A 22,684-nucleotide genomic window follows, 5' to 3' on the forward strand; every position below is an offset into this window, starting at 1 on the left:
ATCTACTGCCTAAACAGTAGCAGCAGTAATATTTATTCTATCACGTGGCCACTAAACAGACTTTTAATTCAACTTTTTTTCCTGTGTATATACAGGAGATAAAACAAAAAAGCAGCAGCTCTCACACTGTTTTGATTAAAAAAAAAAACACAACAGTACAGATATACAGAAATACAAAGAATACAAAAAGGCTGATCATTTAAACCTGTAAAATATGAAATCTTGTGAAATATTTTTTTCACCAGATTCAAAGAGCTGTTTTACTGGAAGAGAACATAAATTCTCTGCAACGTTTTAAAAAGTTTTGTTTGCCTGAAGTTCAGTAAGAACATCACGTAGAAGATCTAAAATATTATCATCCAAGTAGATCTTTAAAATTAACCCTACCTATAGAACACCTAGTATAAGGAGTAAGGGATATGGAGAAAAATAGTTCTCTCTGAGGAATGTTATTTCTTTCCAATTATATTATACTTACCCTGCTAGTCACAGGTAAAAGTTTTTCCAAAAATCTCAACCATTCAAAAATGAACTCTGCCTTCTGAAATTCACCAAGCTGGTTATATGCCTCTTCATTAAGCAGTAAACTGTGAGCCAACTCCATTCCTTGCAATCTCTCTCCTCAAAGACTACAGATTAAGACACTCAGAGCTGTAGCTAATCAGGGTTCTCCTCATCAATCTTGAGTGACTGAATCAGAAGACTGAACTCCTAAAAAAGAGAAATCATACCACATTTCAATCTTAGCTTACTGATATTAACACTAATTTTCAGAGTAAAAGAGTAACCAATGCACATGGACACACATATTATTAAACATTTTATTTGGCTGCACTTGTTGATATTTATGCTCATGGAAGTGACAGACTGATAGTACTCAAATAAATTTGTTAGTCTCTAAGGTGCCACAAGTACTCCTGTTCTTTTTGCGGATACAGACTAAACACAGCTGCTACTCTGAAACCTAATATAACATGCTGATTAAAGACAGATATAGTACAGAATATGCCAGGTAAGCTTGCTCACAAAGCTATCAGTTCACCTACAACTCTCTTTTGAAATTCCGGTACCTTGTTGAGCATCTACTGAAAAATGATGGTCATTCAAGCCCAATTGTGACAAATTTTGTAATCTATAGTAAAGTTCACTGATGGGGCTCTAAAAATCATGGGATAAAAACAGAGATTAAAGCTCATGTTAATTTATGCCCTGGCTAGATATAAACCCCATTTCACATAAAGGCCTAGTGCATTACTCTACTAATATATCTATCCATAATATACAGGGACTTAATTTTATTCTTAAAGAAACTTCTGAGATGGTCTTTTTAAAAAAAATTCCTGTTAATTAATATGACAATTTATTTTTACAAGTTAATTAATAAGAAATGAATTCAATACAACTTGCATCCAGATTCTTTGTTGCACCAGTCCTTCAAAAATTATATTTTGGGTCTAACACCCTCCAAACATAATTAAAAACAAATTTAATAAAAACCAATTCTAAATATGTACTTGTTATCCTACAGGAATGTCACATAGGTTTTATAAGCAAAAATATAGGATTTGGTAAGAAATTTTGTATCTATCGCAAACAAAAATATTCTTTGAGCCTGCAGTAAAATGCTAGTGTCATATCTTAAACTCCAAAACAAATTATCCTTTCCAGAGGTCATTAAGACTGCTGAACATGCATTTCTTTCTATGCAGCAGCAATACTGTATTGTAAAATGATATATCAAGCAGCAAATGGGTAGCACAAAGGAGTGCTAAATAATTTAGTGCTCAGCTTGTCATATGCACAGCAGCAGGTTATCTTTATTACCCTCAAACACGTTTTGCCCACCTCTTACTCCCTAAGGAAATTAGTCATATATAATTTATTATTTGAAATATACCTGAAATACCGGGCAGCTTGACAATGTACTACACTAGAAACTCACAGCCAGAATAAATATTTAAGTGGCTAATTATATATATATATATATATAAATTGCTTATTTACATGTACTTTCACAGCTTGCTAGCATTCTTACTCTGTAAGTAGAGTATTCATATAAATTAACTTTATCCACTTTACATTTTTCTCTAACCTACATGAGCTAGAGGATTAAACTTTTCATTCCATATTTGGGCAAAGTTTCTTCTTTGTTACAGTGTGGAAATACTACGCACAGTCTTTGTACAATCTCCTTAATTCTCATCCAGTGCATGTTTCTAGCTACGCTTTTGTAAATCACCTACCACAGTCAATTCCAAGTCATCTTAAAAGATGATTACAAGCTGCAGTTTTTTGCTAACCAAAAGGATCTCAAATTCAAATTTCTAGCGTCCTTTGCTTTGCAAAATCTGGCATCCCAAAATGGTCAAAGAAGATTCCCATGTATAAAAAAATTGTAAAAATACAAAAAAATAGTTAAGCTAAAGGGTAGCTTATTTTCATATATTAAACAATATATTAATAAAATGTATTTTGAAAAAAAATCTCTTTAAAGGAATAAAAAAATAGATTCTTCTATCTGGGACTTCTTATCAAATGCAGCGTTACTCTGCAATGGAAATCCAGTCTCTCCCCCTTCGAGTCAGCTTGGATGAAGGATGTCAAGAACCCTACTACTCAGCAATAAAATATGAAACCCAGAGCACATGAAGACCAAGAAATACTGCCCTACTCATGGAAAACAACAACAAAAACCTAACTTCAGAAGTTTTGACTGTTTCGTCTGGTTTCTATCTCAGAGCACCTACCAAAAATCACAACACTGAACAGCTCCTACATAAAACATTCAAATGGTCTGTACATTATTTCTTTGTATTCCACCTAAAATTTAATAAATTTCACTACAGTAGTTTATGACACAATCTCTTTTCTCTGTTTATGTTATATTCAACTTTTAAATTGTTTTTAACCCCCCCAAAAAAGGGGAGGGCGGGGAGACCACAGCTAAAGTAATATCCTGGCTATGATTCTAGAAGGATATGCTCTTTGATTTCTTCATGGGACTTGCAAAAATAAACCCACACACAAGGAAATACGCATCTACATATAAAAAGTATTACAAATTCATATGATTATTTCAAAATCTTCAAACTGGTTTAATGTGCTAATGATAAAAGCAAAGAGGAACTGACATATGAGTCAACAAAGACGGTACTAGCAAAGATGACTAAGAGGTTTCTGAAGCATCTGTGAAGAATATAGTGGACTTTGACGCAAAAGATCAGGATGAGTGGATCTTTCCAGACTCCTGCTATCCCAAGAATAATTCTAACACTGGAATGAATGAATACTGTTTTAAACCCAAGAGGGTAGGAGACTTTTCACATTTTTTAGACACCAATGCTTTCCTTTCGTAATCAAAGCTTCCAAAACAATACATCCTGTGAGCCTTCCAAGACTTTTTTTTGGCTGAATATGAGCAGGTTCCCCTCACCTTAGTGTATCTACGACACCCTTCCTACAGACACCTCTAGTGTGCCCGCCACAACCTACCACTTATTCTGAACCTTTACAGCCTCTGGAAACTCCACTAACATGAAAAAGAAATCAGAAGAGGGTACTGATCTACAGCTTTCCAAGCAAGGAGAGTAGTGAGGAAATGTAATGTCTATTGCAACATGCTGGTGCTAGAGTCAGAAAGGAGCATGGATTCAAAAATCAGGGATGGGGCAATGACATTCCACAGTGGGATGTCAACATATGGTGTAAGGAGAAGTTGGATCCTAATATTATTAATTATTTTTATTGTAGTCATGCTCAAAAGTGCTAGCCCACTTTCCAAATGTACGAAGAAACACCTCAACCCCACAGAGCGTATAATATAAGGATACAAGTGTGTGTCCACATATGACACAGGTATACTTTTATGGCATTTCCTTAAGGTTGGGGGAATATCAAGGTTGTGATTTTGCTCAACCTGGAATTTAAAAATTTTGGGAAAAACCCACTAAGAAAAGAAAAATGAAGATTTTACTAAATGAAACAAGCTACATATGCAATTCACTTTGAAAGCATATTTATTCTTCAAACAAAAAAGGCACATGCAGGCCAAAGGAAAAAAGCTGGTTATTCTGTAAATAAAGACACAATAACTGAGTCCCCCTAACTAGTTAGGTCTACTGTCCTCTTGTATTTGCTCCTAAATAACCATGTACATTTATCAACTTAGGGCCTGGGTTTGCAACTGGATTCATGCAGACAGCCTTTCAACTCTTCAAGTCAATGGGGTTCCTTAAGTTGTTTTTAATACAAAAGTGTTCTTTAAAATATCACTTTTAAGGATACGCTATTTGAAAGTTGTGGTATCCTAAACAAGAATCTTTAGTAATTAGTTAAAAAAAATAAATAATACATTGAGTCAGCAAGAGATCAAATCAGAAAATGTTGCTAAAAAACAAAACAAAAACTCACAAAATATATCTCCCAAACAGCTCTAGATCACAGTGTCATTCTAAATACGCTCTCTCTACCATGAGCTGTCAAGTTCGTTTTATAGGTATAACATCCTTGCAGAGTCATGAAGATTTACTAACCAAGGCAGAAAAATATAACCACCCACCATTCATTACCATAGCAAAGATGTTAATGGAAAGACATTTTGTTTGTCAACTTGGCACGTAGAATTTTGCAAGGCTGAGTCAGAGCATATTCCCAGAAGAAAAGTTCCTAGTGAATGGGCACCAGATTTATAAATTCCACAATTATTTCCGAGTGCAGAGTTTACAGCATCAAAACACCAAAAAAAATCAACAATAGTTCAGTTTCCAGAACCCGACATCTTACATCAGCAAAGTGAAATACATTACTTGTTTATATTCTTCAAAGAAAAAAGAATTGGTAAACCAGGGTCAGAGACATTTGGAGAAGTTACCTTTAGCAACTGAACTAGAACATCCGAATATTATTCGTTCCAGGGTTAGACTAAGCCACAGACAAGGTAAAATTCAAGATAGGCCAGACAATGAGTCTCAGCTTTGGACTTTCATCTGTGGTGGAAAACCCACTTGTGCTTTAAACACATCCTTGCCGAAACAAGCACTCCAGATTTACCACTGATTACTGTCTTCCTCCAGATGTGACTGTGTAACAAGGATATTGACATTAATGAACTGCAATTTTCAATTACTAAGCAACAATGGCAATTTTATGATTTTTTTCCACAGATAGTTTTTATTTTTTCTGCTCAGAACAAATGAAACATCCCTACCAACCTCCCATACTCAAATATTGAGATTTTAATCATGGTCCACTATTCCAAGAGTGATCACTGATTAATAATGGGAACTAGTAGACAGTGATTATTTTACAGTGTTTAACAAATTTCCTTTCAGACCTGCAGGTTTTCTATTTATGAATAAAAAACATTTGATCACTCATTGCTGCCTTTCTCTGCGAAGTTGACAGTAATGACTCTTCATATTCAAGTAAGATTTGGGTGCCTAGACACTACATTCAGATAAAGATCTAGTAAATCATTATCAACTGCCTCTCCTTAGTAGTGAAAATTCAAAGCGAAGCATAAGAGCTGCAGTAACTTACTCATAATAAATATTACCCTACACATTATTTTCAGATAAATAATACTGAACATTAAGTTCTGAAACATGTATGCAATAAATTTGGTATAAAAATAAATATTCAATCAATAAACTGATGGACTCTCCCCTACACGCCTACCCCACATTCCAGCCGTAATGAAAAATGGATGCTAACCTGAAACTAATCATATAGTTTGTAAGCTAGACAATCAAAATCAACCTAGCCAGGCTACCAAAAACAAAACAAACAACCACAACAGCCTGCCAAAATCAAAACGCCACTCAAAATTATCTAATAGCAAGTATCTGTTCACCAGTGCAAGGTCTTGGGAAGTCCAAAGTAGAAATATTTTAACTAGTTTGCAGTAACATTTTTCTTCTTAAAGCTTTAGGTTCTCTAACACTAATCTAAGAAATGTAACCAATATATTGGGTCTTCCGACCTCAGGCGTTTAGTCTGTGGTCATTAACAGTTCTAATCAATTTTATTCCTGCAGGGTTGTTGTAAAAGTTTAATAGGGTGATCGTTACTTCTTAGCCAACTGCATGACAAGACAATCAATGCTCAAACCTAATTTAAGCACTTAAAGATACCTATCTATAAAGTCTTCAAAACAGAAACACTGCTTCTATGTGACTTCTCAAGCTTTTTCATTAAAATAAAAATTGGGTGGAGTGTGTTTATACTCATCTTATAGGTCAAAATATGTGCTAACAGGACAATTTCATTGAGGTTGCATGACTGTTAACTGACAGCAGATGCTGTCCCAAATTTTTTAACTAAATACGTTCAAGCTTGTATCCTGATTTTAGTCTCAAACATTATCTACCAGACCAAAATCCAAACGGATTCAGAGTCCAATCCTGCCCTCTCTGCAAATACCAAACTCCTGCAGACTTCAAAGGGAGATTAGATTGCACAAGGAATGCAAAACTGCATCCTTAGGTAGCCAAGAGTGTGACATAATATAATATAAATAGGATTCAACCAATTTAAATATTTAACAAAGGATAGAATTCTAACACATCAATAAGAAGTGTTAAGAAGTAGATCTTGCTGATTTAAATGACAAATACAACATCCTAGCTGCTAAAACAATTTGAAATTTAAACATGGACAACATTGCATTTAAACAGACATATCCCAATGCTATACACATTTTTGATGAGTCCAAACAAAGTCAAAGCAAACTCAGATTGCTCAAAATGGTATGACAACAATTACCCACCTATGTACAGAAAAAGCATCCAAGACAAAAAAATCTGATTAAACACCAGCAATAAGGTAAAGCAAAAATAAATAAAGAATGACTGCAAGGAAAGCTCTAAATATTTAGTTTTTATCCCACTGACTTCTCTTTCCTTAATATCACGTGGGAGGTGTCAATGTCCTCAGCATTATGCTTTCTAACCAGCAATGCTGTGCCTTTTCTCTGTAGACAAAACCTTAAAATTCTCACTGCACAGAACCACAAAATGTAATTACAGACTGCTGCTGCTATGGCTGGATATGCATTGGCCTTTCCAAGTATGGTCTGTTTTCAGAGCTTTGCGATTCATTCTTGCTCTCTCATTCTATCGCTAAATGGGTGAATTTAATGTATGCTTCCACTCAGTCAAACAAATATAAAAAATGAAATAAAATGTTTAGTAAACGTTAATATTTTGAGTATTTCAGCATCAGTAGAAAAATCAAAACATTATGAAATCAATTTTAAAGAAAAAGTCACCTATATGGATTCTGAACATTTCAAAACAGATCAGAGGCACCATATACTGAAAAAACTAATTCTTTTATGCTTTGTGTTACTGAGTATATACCCCATAAGACTTCAAAAAGGCTCTGATGTTGCAAATACTTACACACATGCTTGATTTGATGCATGAGTAGTACTATAGTCACATGCATGAAGTTAAATACACATAGAACTGTTTGCAGGATCAGGACCTAAGATTCTCAAATACCATATTTACTTCTACCAAAATCATTCAGGACATCACACCTCTAAGTTAAAGGTGCAGTATTCTAGCCTCCAACTGTATTGGGATATGGTTGTTTCTCAACAACCGATGTGTGGAGCAGACACGGTCCCTGAGATTTCCCTGACACAGTTTAGGAAGGCAGCAAGCTGGTCCCTGGTATCAAAAAGGTTGAAAAACATAATATACTGCCCAGCAGTGGGACTCCTCACAAATGCTGTCAATGGGACTCTGCAGGGGCCTGTCCTATCACATCACAATGCAAGATCAGGACTCTAGTCAACACTACGCGTCACTTGATTCTCTAGAAATTGAAAATAACTGCTTCGTAAAGAAGATTCTAGAACAGCTCAAAGCAGATGTAGCTGTACACAGATTTGAAATGTTGGCACAATGGCCACATAAACTAGCTAATTATCCAAATATTTTATTGGCCCTAAAGCAAATATTTAATTTAGGATTCAAACACAAGTATACAAAATATCTCTAGACTTAACATCGTAGCAACGAATTAACACAAATCTTAAAGAAAAGAAAGAGAACTATTAATAAATTAAAAACTGGAACAATCCAGCATTTCTACACAACTTATTTCTGATTAAATACAGCTCATTATAAATACTTAAACATGACAAATCACAAAAGACAGACATATCTCCTGATTGTTTATATCTATCTTTATGAAAATGGCAAAACAATTTTTGCCATAGGTTCAGCATTTACAACTTAAAAGATCTAAATAACCAAAAGCATTTTATCCCCCATTAAAAATAAAATCCAACCAAATTTAAAGAAATATTTAAAAACAAAACAGTTATTTACTTAAGACTTGGATAATTCCAGCTTCATATTGTAGAAGCATCAAAAAGAAAGCAAGTACCCTTAAATCTACACATTGACACTTTCTAATCCCTTCCTGCATATCACAACCCTATTATCTAAACCCCCCCCCCGCCAACAATCTCATCACTGTAGCCTTGACTACACTAGGGTTTTAGGAATTTCTCCCCTTCTCCAAAATTCATACTATCACCACACAGGTAAAGCTCCACAAACTGAAGAAATATTGGGAGCCCTTGTACAGAACTCTGGCATCACTTAGACCTGCCCTGGGCAAGACTGGACGAGGTTTTCAGAACGCCAACAGCTGCAGGAGCCTTGTCTATACTAGCACTTCCAATGCTGCTGCCCCCAGTGGCATATTTTTAAAAAGCCAAAATAAACACTCCCAAACCCTAGCATACTCACAGCATGGGGGTGTTTGTCTTCTGCAGTGCCTGTTATCTGTAACAGCCTACCTATAACAAAGCAGGGCATCAACCTCATCTACTCTACATTCTGTTTCAATTTCAATTAAAAACCTATTCTTTTCTGCCATTACCTCTTCCTTTCTCGAGCCCTCTGTATTACTTACCTGCATAAAAGCATTTTGGGATTCAGTATACATGAAAGTAGGAATAGAAAATAAAGTAGCACTGTCTCTCCAGTGAAATGACACGTCTATCCTCCTCCCTTTAGTGAAACTAATCCAGAAAAAGCTCGGAAACCCCGGGAAACTATCCAGCAAAGAATGAGCTTAATTTCATTTTCTTTCTGCTCTGTGGTTAGAATTTCACACATACAGAGATGACTATCTGTCAAGTCAGTCTAAGCAGTCTTATCAGCAGCAACTATAAGGGGAAGAGAAGTTAGGTTTATTTCTCTCTGCTTTTTACTGTTGATAAATAAATATGGTTATTGATGTGACAGACCATCAGACTGCCTTGGTCAAGGGTTCTCAAAAAGGGGTCAGGACCCCTCAGGGGGTCGTGAGGTTATTACATGGGGGGGTCGCAAGCTGTCAGCCTTCACCCCAAACCGCACTTCGCCGCCAGCACTTATAATAGCGTTAAATATAAAAAAGTGTTTTTATTTTATAGGGGGGAGGGGGTCGCACTCAGAAGCTACCTGTGTGAAAGGGGTCACCAGTACAAAAGTCTGAGAACCACTAGCTTAGGTTCTTCTGTGTGGAGAAGCAAGGCTCTGGGCACACAAGTTCCGAATCCCAGCAAGACAGACACTTTTCCCCAAAGAAATACATAAGCCAGCTCTGCCACTCTTGTCCTTTTCTCCGACATGAGTGTGGAGGTCGAGCATGACCTCACCGCCTCCACTTATCACCCATGCCCTGAGCTTCGAAAAAAAGAGTAGGTAAAAGGTCTAGGAAAAGTTCCTGGACCCTTTTCATCGCCCTCACCTTTACAGAGGTTCCTGACAGGATCTGACCACTCTTTGAAGTCGAGACATCCTTCTACCTTCCTGGGCCAAGGAAAGCTGGCAGGAGTTCAACACACTTTTTTAGCATCACCTCACCCCTCCCGACCAAGAACCACCAGCTGCCTCTCACAACAGGTCGCCGGCCCCCTTCAACTCCGTCCCCAGCCCATGGGGGGTGGGGGGGGAACGGGGGTGGCAGAGTTCCTGGCCCCTTCAGACCCCCCCCCATACCCCAGCCTGGGGGGAGGGGCTGGCAGAGCTCCTGCCCCTTTCAACCCCCCATACCCCAGCCTGGGGGGAGGGGCTGGCAGAGCTCCTGCCCCTTTCAGCCCCCCATACCCCAGCGTAGGCGGGGGAGGGGCTGGCAGAGCTCCCCCGGCTCGGGTTACCTGGCCCGCACGGAGCTAGCTGGCGAGTTTCCCGTTCCGGATCCGCAGGGCGAGGTGCCGCCGTACTGCCGGGAAAAGCCGCGGCTCCGGCCGCCTTCCTCCAGCGCCGGAGGCGACGCCAACCCACAGGCCGGGCTGCAGGGAGGCGGGGGAGGGAGGCGCGGCTCAGGGCCGTGCAATCGGGTCCGGAGCCATCGAGCGACCGCTGTGGCAGGCGCGGCCTCGCTGCTCCGCGGCAGAGCCGGGCGTGGGGGAGCTGCCGGGGCTCCCCCTGCGCACTAGGATGCTCAGCACCGCGCCGGCCCGGGGCCGCGGGCCTTGGCGTCATCCCTACCTGGACCCCTGCAGCGTTGCTCCCCAGCCACTAACCTCCGCACGGCCCCAGCCCGGCCGCATGAAAGCAGGGGCGGCCCTGGGGTGGAAGTCCTGCCGCCGAACTGAGGGAGACAGCGACGCCCTAGTGAGGCGTGGCCCGATCCCCGGGGCTAAGGGTCTGGTACCATGAGGATGCCGTAGTTAGGAGTCCGTAGCTGCTTTAAAAATACAATGTCGCTTTAATTTTACTTAATCTGGTGAGTTTTAACCCGCCCCATCTTTGTTTTATGGGGGGGACGACAGTCCTACTGTCCAATAAAATGTCTCATGCACCCAGTGTACAACAACGGGTTGTTCAAAAGAGGAGGTTTTGGAGTAGAAGTGGTGGGATTGGGACAGAATTGTATTTGGTATGGCTGGGAGCACTTTGGGGCAGAGACGCATAGCAGTTTTCTTAAGGGAGTGGTAAGAGGTGTCTCCTGTACAGATTCCGTTTTACAAGCACCTCTGAGATGCAGCTACCTTTGGGATGGAGAGTGTCCTGCAACTGGCCCATAGCACACTGCAAATAGTGTAGGGAAAGGAACAGACAGGACCTTGTTGTCACGGTCTTATTCAAAACCCCATCATATATTAACTACTTAATACTCAATTTAGCTACTTCAAAATGCTGAAGACCTCAGGTGGCCCTGTTGGAATATGAACCTATGATTCCAGCCAGTACTACATCATTTTCAGACCTGAAACTTAAGACGTCCTTTATTGTGTTTTCTAACAGTGCCTAGCACAAGGACCTTTTAAAAACTTAAGTATAAAGAGGTAAATAGCAAGGTCCCCGCAAGGAGCTGTACTCGGACCTGTGCTGTTTAACATATTGAGAAGTGATCTGGAAAAGGGGGCAACCCGTGAGATGGCAAAGTTTGCAGATGACACTAAACTACTCATTATTGCAAAGTGCTACAAAGGGAGCTCACAAAACTGAGTGATGAGGCAATAAAATGGCAGATTAAATTCAATGTTGATAAAAATTATTGTACTTTTATAGATACAAAACGATGGGTTATAAATTAGATGTTACCACTCAAGAAAGAGCTCTATTACATAGTTCTGTGGAAACATCTGCTCAGTGTGCAGTGATAGTCAAAAACGCTAACAATGTTAGCAACTATTAGGAAAGGATAAGATAAGAAGACAGAAAAGATCATACTGCCACTATATAATTCCACGGTATCCCACACCTTGAATACTATCTGCAGTTCTGGTCGCCCCATCTCAAAAAACATATATTAGAATTAGAAAGGGTACAGACAAGAGCAACACAGATTATGAGGGATATGGAACAGTTTCCACATGGAAAGATTAAAAAGACCGGGACTGTTCAGATTAAAAAGGGGAAATATGAGAGAGGTGTATAAAGTCATGAATGGTCTGGAGAAAGTGGATAGGGAAGTGTTATTGACCCCTTCACATACTACAAGAATCAGGGCCAATGAAATTAATAGGCAGCAGGTTTAAAACTAACATAAGGAAGTACTTCTTCACACAGTGCACAGTCAAACTGTGTAATTTGTTGCCAGGGAATGTTGTGAAGTCCAAAGATATAACTGGGTTGTAAAAAGAAATAAGGAGGATAGTGTGACACTGTATAAAAAGGAATTTGATCATCTACACTAGTATCATAGAATCATAGAATATCAGGGTTGGAAGGGACCTCAGGAGGTCATCTAGTCCAACCCCCTGCTCAAAGCAGGACCAATCCCCAATCAAATCATCCCAGCCAGGGTATTGTCACCACCGTTACATAATTGCACTAAATCTTGTACAAAATATGCCATGTAAGGTATCTGTGGAGAAGTTGTGATCTGTTGAACAGTGCTATCTTGTTGAAATGTGTATTTCACCATTGTGTATGAAGTTATGAAATTTTACTGTATGCTTATTACTAAATGTGTTCCTGGGTAACACCCACAAGACAGATTTACATGAAGACTAGCCAGCCATGTGCTGATGGGCCATTAAGGAGAATCAACTCTTCCAGTGGGCCTCTCCCAAGGACACCTCAGAGAGCATATGGACAATGGATGCCCCATGACTCAGCAGGGCAGGTGGAATATGTGATGCATAGCTCCATGTTTGAGCCAGTACTTTTCCATGCACATGGACTGGGGGCAGGGGTGAAAGTAAGGCAGTACAGCGTACTGGTAACAAGTAGCTGCCAGTAACGGCCTGTACCACTGACTTTAAAGCGCTGCCAGCAGGGCTGCCAATAGGGGGGCACAAAAGGGGCAGCAACGACCCATCAGAGCTGCCACTGGGGGGCACAAAAGGGGCACCGCTTATGGGGGGAGAGGAGGGAAAGAAGTAGCTGTCCTGGGGCTGCAATTTAAAAGGGCCTGGGGCTCTGTAGTGGCAGTGGCTGCCGGAGCCCTGGGCCCTTTAAATCGCTGCTGGAGCCATGGGTGGTGCGGGCCAGGCAGTGCAGATGGGCTGGCTGGGGGACGCTGCCCCCAGCCCCGCCCCTTCCAGTGCAGCCCCATACCGGTAAGAGCTCAGTTTTACTTTCACCCCTGACTGGGGGTATAAACTGGAAACAGTGACATCACCTCCTTTCCTCACTACTGCCCCACTACTCCCCCTTGTCTCTGGACTATGATTTCTAACAAGGTGAGCTTTGAAAAATGGACTGAGGACCCCCATCTTTTGGGTGTACCAGAGAGACTTATTAAAAGCTAGCAGATTTAACTTCACTGCTCTTACCCTGATCTACAGACTCTGAAATCAACTGTAACGTATATGATTCACTTTAACCTTTTAATAACTCTCTTCTATTTTCACATTAATAAACCTTTAGTTTTAGTTTACTAAAGGATTGGCTGCCAGCATGGTTTTTGGGTGGGATCCTGAAGTATATTTTGACCTGGGGTGAGTGGCTGGTTCTTTGGGACTGGAAGAACCTAATGTGAGATGAATTTTGGTTTTAATAGCCTTTCATCGTACAGTTTGGTTTGTCTGGGTGGAGCATGAGGGGCTGGAGGGCCTGAAGGGGACCATCTGTGGCTTCATAACAACTAGTATAGTAATTTGGAAGCACACATTTGTTACTGATTTGGTTAAGTTTTATGATAGAATATACCACCTGTTTGGGGTACATGCCCTGTTTTCTGGCAGTCTGACCTGAAACTGGCGGCGTGACAGATAGGTCCATCAATGACTATTAGCCAAGATGGTCAGGGATGCAACCCATGCTCTGGATGTCCCAAAACCTCTCATTGCTAGAAGCTGTGGCTGGACAGCAGGGGATGGATCATTCAATAATTGCCCTGTTCTTTTCATTCCCTCTGAAGCATCTGGCACATGCCACTGTTGAAATACAGGATACTGAGCTAGATGGACTATTGGTCTGACCCAGTATGGCCATTCTTATGTTAGAGAATCTGAGCTACTGAGTTAATCCAATTTGTAGTTATTACTCATAATGGTCAGCTAACTATGGCTCTTTAACGTGAAAGGTTTTTTGCTAAATTTGTAAACAGAGAATTTAGCATGTGCTAATATTGCATGTAGATTTTATCTTAATCCTCAGGAAAAAATTGGTATTCTAGATATAATTTATAAACATTTTAATATCATATTACTATAAAATTTAAAAACAATTAAAATTATATCTGTTTACTACATGTGAATTCAGTTTTCCTTTATTCACCCTTTATTTCTGACCATAGGAGTCATGGGAATGCCATATTCAGATTAGTTAATGTAACAAAGGACTGAAAGTAAATTGCAGTGAACAAGAACATTAATTATATGTTCCATTACTTACCCTATTTTTATATAAATGTGTTGAATGATTTTAAAAAGTTTCAGTCCAATCCTGCAAACCTAAATCACAGGAGTAGTCTTTACAAAATCAAATAATCCCATTGAGCTAAATTCTTTTATTTATATCAGTGTTAAATCCAGAATAACTCCCCCAAAATTTGTGGAGTTACACCAAGGCAATAGAACAAAAGAATTTGGTTCCTTAACTTCTATTGGACTATTCATGTATGTATGAGTAAGAGTTGCAGGGCTGGGACCTTTATTTAAAGAGGATTAAACATTATGAAACAGTAATACGTTTAAACAAAATCAAATTCAATTGCCTTTTAAAATCTTAAAGAAATAATGTCATAGCAGGTAAATTAAGAGATTAAAAACGTTAATTGCAAAAATTAAGCAAAACTATTACATTACCTGTTAAATATCCGCACGTAGTCATACCTGAGGATCTGAACTTGCAAACCGTTAAGGCAAGTGAGTAACTTTACTCATGAAAGTATTATATTCTTATGTTTATGTTCTTCAGTAAGCCCATGGCTTCAAAATAAGTAAAATTACTCATGTGTCTAAGTGTCTTTAGGGTCATAAAGACCCTTTTGGTCATTACAGTCTAGTCTAGCCTAGATTTTTCATAGGCTATATGTCTTGTGGGGGTTGTTTTTTTAAAATTAAAAATTTTAAAATATGATTGCTTATTTATTGTTTTAAAAGACTTTTTTTCAATGCAGTTGCTAATTTTTTGTTCAACTGCAGCAAAATAAAATGTATGAGCTCCCTCTGCTGAGCAGTGATCACTGTTTCTGCAGTTGTGCACTCTCTGGCTAACATGTAGGCTGAGAAGTAAACAAATATTTCCTAGATACGTCCTTCCGTATTAGAAACAATAATAAAATAAATATATCAGATTGAAAGCATGAAGGAAGCAATTGTACTCTTAAGAAAGTGGTACAAACATTTAAAAAAAGAAAGTTAACTATATAAATATTTTAAATCATTTTCCCTAATCAGAAACAAGATATCCTATTTCTGACAGTTCTACAATAAAATATTTGTAAGAAGCACCGATAAAGTTATTCCAACAAGAATTAAACAAATCTTAACGTGGTACAGATAAGGATTGCTGATTGACTATTAAGGCCTCCCAAGAACTTTCTCCCTTCATCAGTTATTCAAAATGTATGTTGCAATCTCTTTTCTAATGCAGCACATCTAAACAACCTAAGATCCTCACTTTCACATTTTTAGTGCTTACTGATGTAATAGGGCACATATTATGACATTTGTACAAATACTATTAAAGTGAATAAGAAACCTTATTAAAATATATATTAACAAGATGTACATAGCTCTATGTACAAAAATATTTGACAGGAATGTTATTTCCTTTCAGTTCCATGCTGCATAGGCCATTTCTATTTTATAAATCAATAATACTGAATTATATTATCTAATAGTTACATACCACTTTTCATCTTAAGTACTCAAAGTCCTCTATGAATGTTAAATAAGCCTCACAACACCCATTTGATTAGTTAAGTGGTAATATCAGTAGTTAAGGTAGAACTGAAAGATGAGAGAGAGCTCACATGGCTCCAGCAAAAGAAGAGAAGAAAAGTGCCATGAGAGAGTGCTCCTTATGGAAGCCAAGAGGTGGGGGAAGCTCTCCCTCTGTTTTTGGCAGAGGAGAAAGAGGTGTGGTTTAAACTCTCTTCTTGCCCATTTAACTCCTGATTATTATCCCCATTTTATAGATGGAGAGAATGGAGCAGAGAGTTGCCTTGCTCAAAGTCACACAATGGCTGTAAATGAATAGCACTAATTTAGCAACTCTACAGTTTGTTCATGTTAGCCAGGCTATTTTAATGGACATTTTTATTTCCTATCCACAAATGCTCTTAACTATCCAATTGAATTTGAAGAGCCCTCCAGGTACCTATCCTACAGTTCTTGGAATAGCTCCCTAATGCAGTGTCTTTGAAATTTTGAATTGTCTTCAGGGACCCAATGGAATTGTTGAAGATGTCAAATCCCACAACTGCCTGGGGAAATTCCAATAAGCCTCTGGGTGCTGGCATAATTTCCTAAATCCTTCCCTGGAACAGAGATCAGGAAGAATTCTCAGCTCCCACTCCTTGTTCAGTAATTATTATTACTATTGTAGCACATTGAGCTGAGATCAAGGCCCCATTGCGCTATGCACTGTACATACACACAGTCTTTGTTCTGCCAAATAGACAATATAAATAGAAATGCTGAAGCATGGGAGAAAGAAAGTGCTAGTATCCCCAACAGAGGCACAAAAAATGAAGGGATTTGGCCAAAGTCACAAAGGAAATCTGTGGCAGAGCTGGGAATTAAGCCCAGATTTCCCGAGGAGCAGTCCAGTATTTTAACCATTCATAAGACCATCCTTCCCCTCTGAAAGTTGTTCAATGGAGCTTCAGAATAGCAACTCTCAGGTGTCTGTGGCAAGGTAGTAGAGGGTGTTCCAGCAGTATCTGCAGATAGTCAGAGACTAACACCAAACATTGATGGAGTTTGGGATATAAAGGTTGTGAATCCTCACCCTGGAAGAACCTGGCTCTCTGCAGTACTTGGGGATGAAAATCCAGATGATGACCACTGATTAGTGGAACTGAGTTATTCTCAAGACATAAGATGAGTAGCAGTGGCTGAATAATTTCAGGATGAGGAAGGAGACTTTCAAATACCTCACTGATTAACTCGACTCGACACTGCAGTTACATTAGAGTACCTCTAGCTGTGGAAAAGGGAGTGTTAGGGTAAGTCTACACTACGAAATTAGGTCAAATTTATAGAAGTCGGTTTTTTAGAAAGTGTTTTTATACAGTCGATTATGTGTGTCCCCACACAAATGCTCTAAGTGCATTTAGTTGTTGGAGTGCGTCCACAGTACCAAGGCAACCGTCAACTTCCAGAGCATTGCACTGTGGGTAGCTATTCCGCAGCCTCCGCCGCCCATTTGAATTCTGGGTTGAAATTCCAATGCCTGATGGGGCAAAAACATTGTCATGGGTGGTTCTGGGTACATATCGTCAGGCCCCCCCTTCCCTCCTTCCTTCCCTCCGTGAAAGTAACGGCAGACAATCGTTTTGCACCTTTTTTCCTGGGTTACCCGTGCAGATGCCATACCACGGCAAGTATGGAGCCTGCTCAGCTCACCATCACCATATGTCTCCTGCGTGCTGGCAGATGCAGTACTGCATTGCTACACAGCAGCAGCTCATTGCCTTTTGGTAGCAGACAGTGCAGTATGACTGGTAGCCATCGTTGCTGTACTCCTGGGTGCTCTTTTAGCCAACCTCGGTGAGGTCAGTCAGGGGCGTCTGGGCAGACATGGGAGTGACTCAGCCAGGTCATTTCCCTTTTTAAGTTTTGTCTCATGGAGATTCAATCCTGCCGGCAGTCGTACCGTCTTCTCCCGAGCACCCAGGAAATGACGATGGCTAGCAGTCGTACTGCACCGTCTGCTGCCAGCCTAAGATGTATAAAGATAGATGAAGTGGATCAAAACAAGAAATAGACCAGATTTGTTTTGTATTCATTTGTATTCATTTTCTCCCTGCTCCCTCCCTCTGTGAAATCAACGGCCTGCCAAACCCAGGGTTTTGAGTTCTATCCTTGAGGGAGCCATTCTGTTTCTCCTTGATGCAAAGCCACCCTCTTTGTTGATTTTAATACCCTGTAAACTATGTTGTCAGTCGCCCCTCCCTCCGTCAGAGCAACGGCAGACAATCGTTTTGCGCCTTTTTTCAGCGCAGACGCCATAGCACTGGGAACATGGAGCCTGCTTAGACCACCGCGGCAGTTATGAGCACTATAAACACCATGCGCATTATCCAGCAGGATATGCAGAACCATAACCTGCAAGAAAAGCTAAACCAGGCGAGGAGGAGGCAACTGCAGCGCGGTGATGAGAGTGATGAGGACATGGACATAGACTTCTCACAAAGTACGGGCCCCTGCAATGTGCACATCATGGTGTTAATTGGGCAAGTTCATGGCATGGAACACCGATTCTGGGCCTGGGAAACAAGCACAGACTGGTGAGACCGCACAGTGTTGCAGGTCTGGGACGATTCCCAGTGGCTGCAAAACTTTCGCATGCGTAAGGACACTTTCATGGAACTTCGTAACTTGCTTTTCCCTGCCCTGAAGCACAAGAATACCAAGATGAGAGCAGCCCTCACAGTTGAGAAGCGAGTGGCGATAGCCCTGTGGAAGCTTGCAACGCCAGACAGCTACCGGTCAGTCGGGAATCAATTCGGAGTGGACAAATCTACTGTGGGGGCTGCTGTGATGCAAGTAGCCAATGCAGTCACTGAGCTGCTGCTATCAAAGGTAGTGACTCTGGGAAATGTGCAGGTCATAGTGGATGGCTTTGCTGCAATGGGATTCCCTAATTGTGTTGGGGCGACAGATGGAACCCATATCCCTATCTTGGGACCGGAGTACCAAGGCAGCGAGTACATAAACCGAAAGGGGTACTTTTCAATGGTGCTGCAAGCACTGGTGGATCACAAGGGACGTTTCACCAACATCAATATGGGATGGCCAGGAAAGGTACATGATGCTTGCATCTTCAGGAACTCTGGTCTGTTTCAACAGCCTGGACAGTAATCAGGAGCTGTTCAACTATAGGCTGAGCAAGTGCAGAATGGTGGTAGAATGTGCATTTGGGTGTTTAAAAGCGCGCTGGCGCAGTTTACTGAGTCATTTAGACCTCAGCAAAACCAATATTCCCATTGTTATTACTGCTTGCTGTGCACTCCACAATCTCTGTGAGAGTAAGGGGGAGACATTTATGGCGGGGTGGGAGGTTGAGGCAAATCGCCTGGACACTGATTACGCACAGCCAGACACCAGGGCGGTTAGAAGAGTACAGGAGGGCACGGTGCGCATCAGAAAAGCTTTGAAAACCAGTTTCAGGACTGGCCAGGCTACGGTGTGAAAGTTCTGTTTGTTTCTCCCTTGATGGAAACCCCCACCCCACCGGGTTCAGTCTACTTTCCTGTAAGCTAAGCACCCTCCCATCCCTCCTTCGATCACCGCTTGCAGAGGCAATAAAGTCATTGTTGCTTCACATTCATGCATTCTTTATTAATTCATCACACAAATAATGGGATAACTGCCAAGGATTGTGGTGGTTGCACCCCCTAGAATGGCATGCAGCTCATCATAGAAGCGACATGTCTGGGGCTCTGAACCGGAGCGGCTGTTTGCCTCTCTGGTTTTTTGGTAGCCTTGCCTGAGCTCCTTAATTTTCATGCGGCGCTGCTGTGGGTCCCTGTTATAGCCTCTGTCCTTCATGCCATTGGAGATTTTTTTCAAATATTTTGGCATTTCGTCTTTTTGAACCGAGTTCTGCCAGCATGGATTCGTCTCCCCATACAGCGATCAGATCCTGTACCTCCCGTTCAGTCCATGCTGGAGCTCTTTGGCGATTCTGGGACTTCATGGTTTCCTATGCTGATGGGCTCTGCATAGTGACCTGTGCAGGTGAGCTCACCATGCTGGCCAAACAGAAAATGAGATTCAAAAGTTCTTGGGCCTCTTCCTGTCTACCTGGCCAGTGCATCTGAGTTGAGAGTGCTGTCCAGAGCGGTCACAATTGAGCACTCTGGGATAGCTCCCAGAGACCAATACCGTCAAATTGCGTCCACACTACCCCAAATTCAACCCGGCAAGGCCGATTTCAGCGCTAATCCCCTCGTCAGAGGGTGGAGTAAAGAAATCGATTTTAAGAGCCCTTTAAGTAAAAAAAAAAAGGGCTTTGTCGTGTGGATGGGTGCAGGGTTAAACTGAAGTAACGCTGCTAAATTCGACCTAAACTCGTAGTGTAGACCAGGCCTTAGCTACCACAGGTATTTGCCAATCAGTTAGCACTAGTTTAAGGTTTGGAAGTACACAGTCAGTGCTGTTATCAGAGAGGTGTCACATAGCATAAGGCAATGTATGCATGGCATAAATGTGAGTTCAAGGTGGCCAATGTGCCAAAGGTCATTCAGAGATTTAGCAGGATGGTGCCTATGTGCTAATTCTGTTTCTCACAATAAACTAAGAGTGCATTAACAGAAAAGGGTACTACTCAGGACTCAATGGATCTCTGTTGCAGATTTCTGGAGTTGTGCATAGGGTGACCAAGAAAAGTATAAGATGCAAGAAGTTTTAAAAACTCTGGACTTCTAAGTGGGCAGAGGGAACTCTATTCCCACCTAGCACTGCTGTCTCTGTTTCCACTTGATTTTGGGTGACCTTTCCTATCATCTTTTGTAATTGGTAGTGAAACAATTTCCAGATTACACAAACCTGTACTCTAAGCAGGTGAAGGCAGGGTCATAGTGAAATGTGCTTCTGCGAGACTGAATGCAAGATAGAGATAGGTCTATTAACCTCAATCCAAGTTCAGTGACGAATGTAACATTTATAATATTTGCCTATTGCATAATGTATGTGAAAGCAAAGGTAAAGTCTTCCACAACCAGCACAGGAAGGGAGCTGCAGCACTTGGAGCAGCCTCAGGACAGAAAGAAAACTATTGCAGCTGAGGACATAATTCACATTAGCAGACTCTATCGTTTGTGCATTGCTCAGTTTAGAAAGTGTTCTGTGTGCACACTTTCAAATTACATCATAAGGGCATGATTTGGAATTATTGGATGAAATTCAATGGCCTGTGTCAGGTTGCAGCCCAGATTAGATGATCATAATGGTTCTGTTTTAATAATCTATGAAAGGGAGGTGGGAAATTACTAAATATTACCTTTTGGGAAATTAAGATATGGCACCTCAGTACAGAAGAGCATGACTTAGGTTTTTGTCTAGGCAAAGAATAAGAGTTGTTTAAAATGGTGTCGTGATATCTGTTTGAAAGGAATATATTAATGTCAGAGAAATAGGCATATCTGGCTTTGAAAAAAATCAATGTATTTGTCACTTTATAAATAGTTTCTTTCAATAAATGGCTGATAAAGCAATATATGTAGCAGTAGAAATGAGCTCACCAACCAGCAACCATTGACCTTTGAGACTGTTAGAAACAGAAGACGGTAGAAGGGAACTCCTGCAAGCAGGAAATAGTACCCTGGAAGAAATAAACAAAATGGCAAAAACCCACAGGAACATAAGTTTTTGTAGGCATGAGGTGGCAAATTCTGTTCCGACTTACATGCGATGGAGCCACACTGAAGTCTGTGGAGTTGGACAATAACAAGTCAGGGTATAATTTGGCCTGAAATCTGGTCTGTGTTGTATTTTTGTTAACCTCCAACTTCACCGTTCTCAGAAATATTTCAAATACAGTAAAATAATCCATAAACTTCAAAAGATTGTCTGAAGCTATTAAGGGCATAAAAACTTACTGATTCTCTGTTAGAAAACACATCAACGGATCAATTTCTGAGATGTATCGGCCTCCAGCCATTCCTCTTGAGTCACTGAAACCTGCCGCTGCTCAGCACTTTTTAGGAGTTGGCCTGAAACAGGGGAGGATATGAAAAACAAAGGTTTTCCAAGTCGATAGAATTTTAATGAATTTGCACAAATTTTCCACCAGAACAATCTCTCTTATATAGGGTTCTTTACTAGGAATTTAAATGAGTCACTGTGTCTGTTATAAACAGATAGTGAATTATTAATGAGTAAATGTATAATCTGGGACTGAGTTCATAAATAAATGTTTCCAAATGATTTATGTGCATAGTTCCATTTCCTTTTGAATTGTAAAAAAAAAAAAATAATTCCCAGGAAATAAACATCCCTAAGCACTTTGTAATTACCAACAAATGTGTAGTTTGACAAATCTGAAATAATCCTATCAATCTCCTGTATTAAAAAATAAACTATCTATGGAGAAAATGTAGATTGTTGTGATGGTGTAGTTTGATCCTGGAGATTACTAATGTACACTAAAGTATATTTTATTTGAATCTAAACTAAAAACAAGTCAAATATTTTCAGATATTGGGCCATGATTCAGGATTTCATAAGGTATGCATCAGAATAGAACACAGCTCATTGTGTTGCATAGGAATTGCCATACTGGATCAGAGAAGCGGTCCTCCTAGTCAAATATCCTGTCTCCAACAGTGGCCTGAACTAGATGATCCTGGGGAAGGTGCAAGAAACTCCACAGTGAAGTAAACTAAGGTGAAGTAATCTGCCCCTCATGAAGGTATCATCTTAACCCCCTGATAGTTAGAGAGTGGCATAAATCCTGAGGCATGAAGTTTTATATCCTTTCCAGATTTCTTTTCGCACATATTATAATTGTGGATATTCTTGATATCCATATAATTGTCCAATTTTGCTAAATTGTTTGTCTCAACATCCTGTGCCAATATGTTCCACACTTTAATCACAGATTGA

The 22,684-nt window shown here is 40.3% G+C and overlaps 1 protein-coding gene across 7 annotated transcripts in view; it reads right to left on the reverse strand.

The window, feature by feature from the left end:
- Positions 1 to 10,597, reverse strand: part of HEATR5A (HEAT repeat containing 5A) — a 128,136-nt gene extending 117,539 nt beyond the window's left edge. For 2 of the 7 annotated variants that reach the window (XM_074955820.1, XM_074955819.1), the window contains exons 1-3: positions 10,163 to 10,297; positions 9,754 to 9,830; positions 479 to 711 (exon numbers count right to left, since the gene is read on the reverse strand). In XM_074955820.1, the coding sequence (XP_074811921.1) occupies positions 479 to 604 (126 nt within the window). In that variant the 5' untranslated portion in view covers positions 605 to 711; positions 9,754 to 9,830; positions 10,163 to 10,297. Of the gene's footprint in view, positions 1 to 478; positions 712 to 4,870; positions 5,079 to 9,753; positions 9,831 to 10,162; positions 10,300 to 10,531 lie in introns of those variants that run through there. The other 5 variants (XM_074955815.1, XM_074955818.1, XM_074955814.1 and 2 more) reach the window with 5 other exon arrangements.
- Positions 10,598 to 22,684: the final 12,087 nt, after the last annotated feature.

Source organism: Natator depressus, chromosome 6, assembly GCF_965152275.1.
Source record: "Natator depressus isolate rNatDep1 chromosome 6, rNatDep2.hap1, whole genome shotgun sequence".
Lineage (NCBI taxonomy): Eukaryota > Metazoa > Chordata > Testudines > Cheloniidae > Natator > Natator depressus.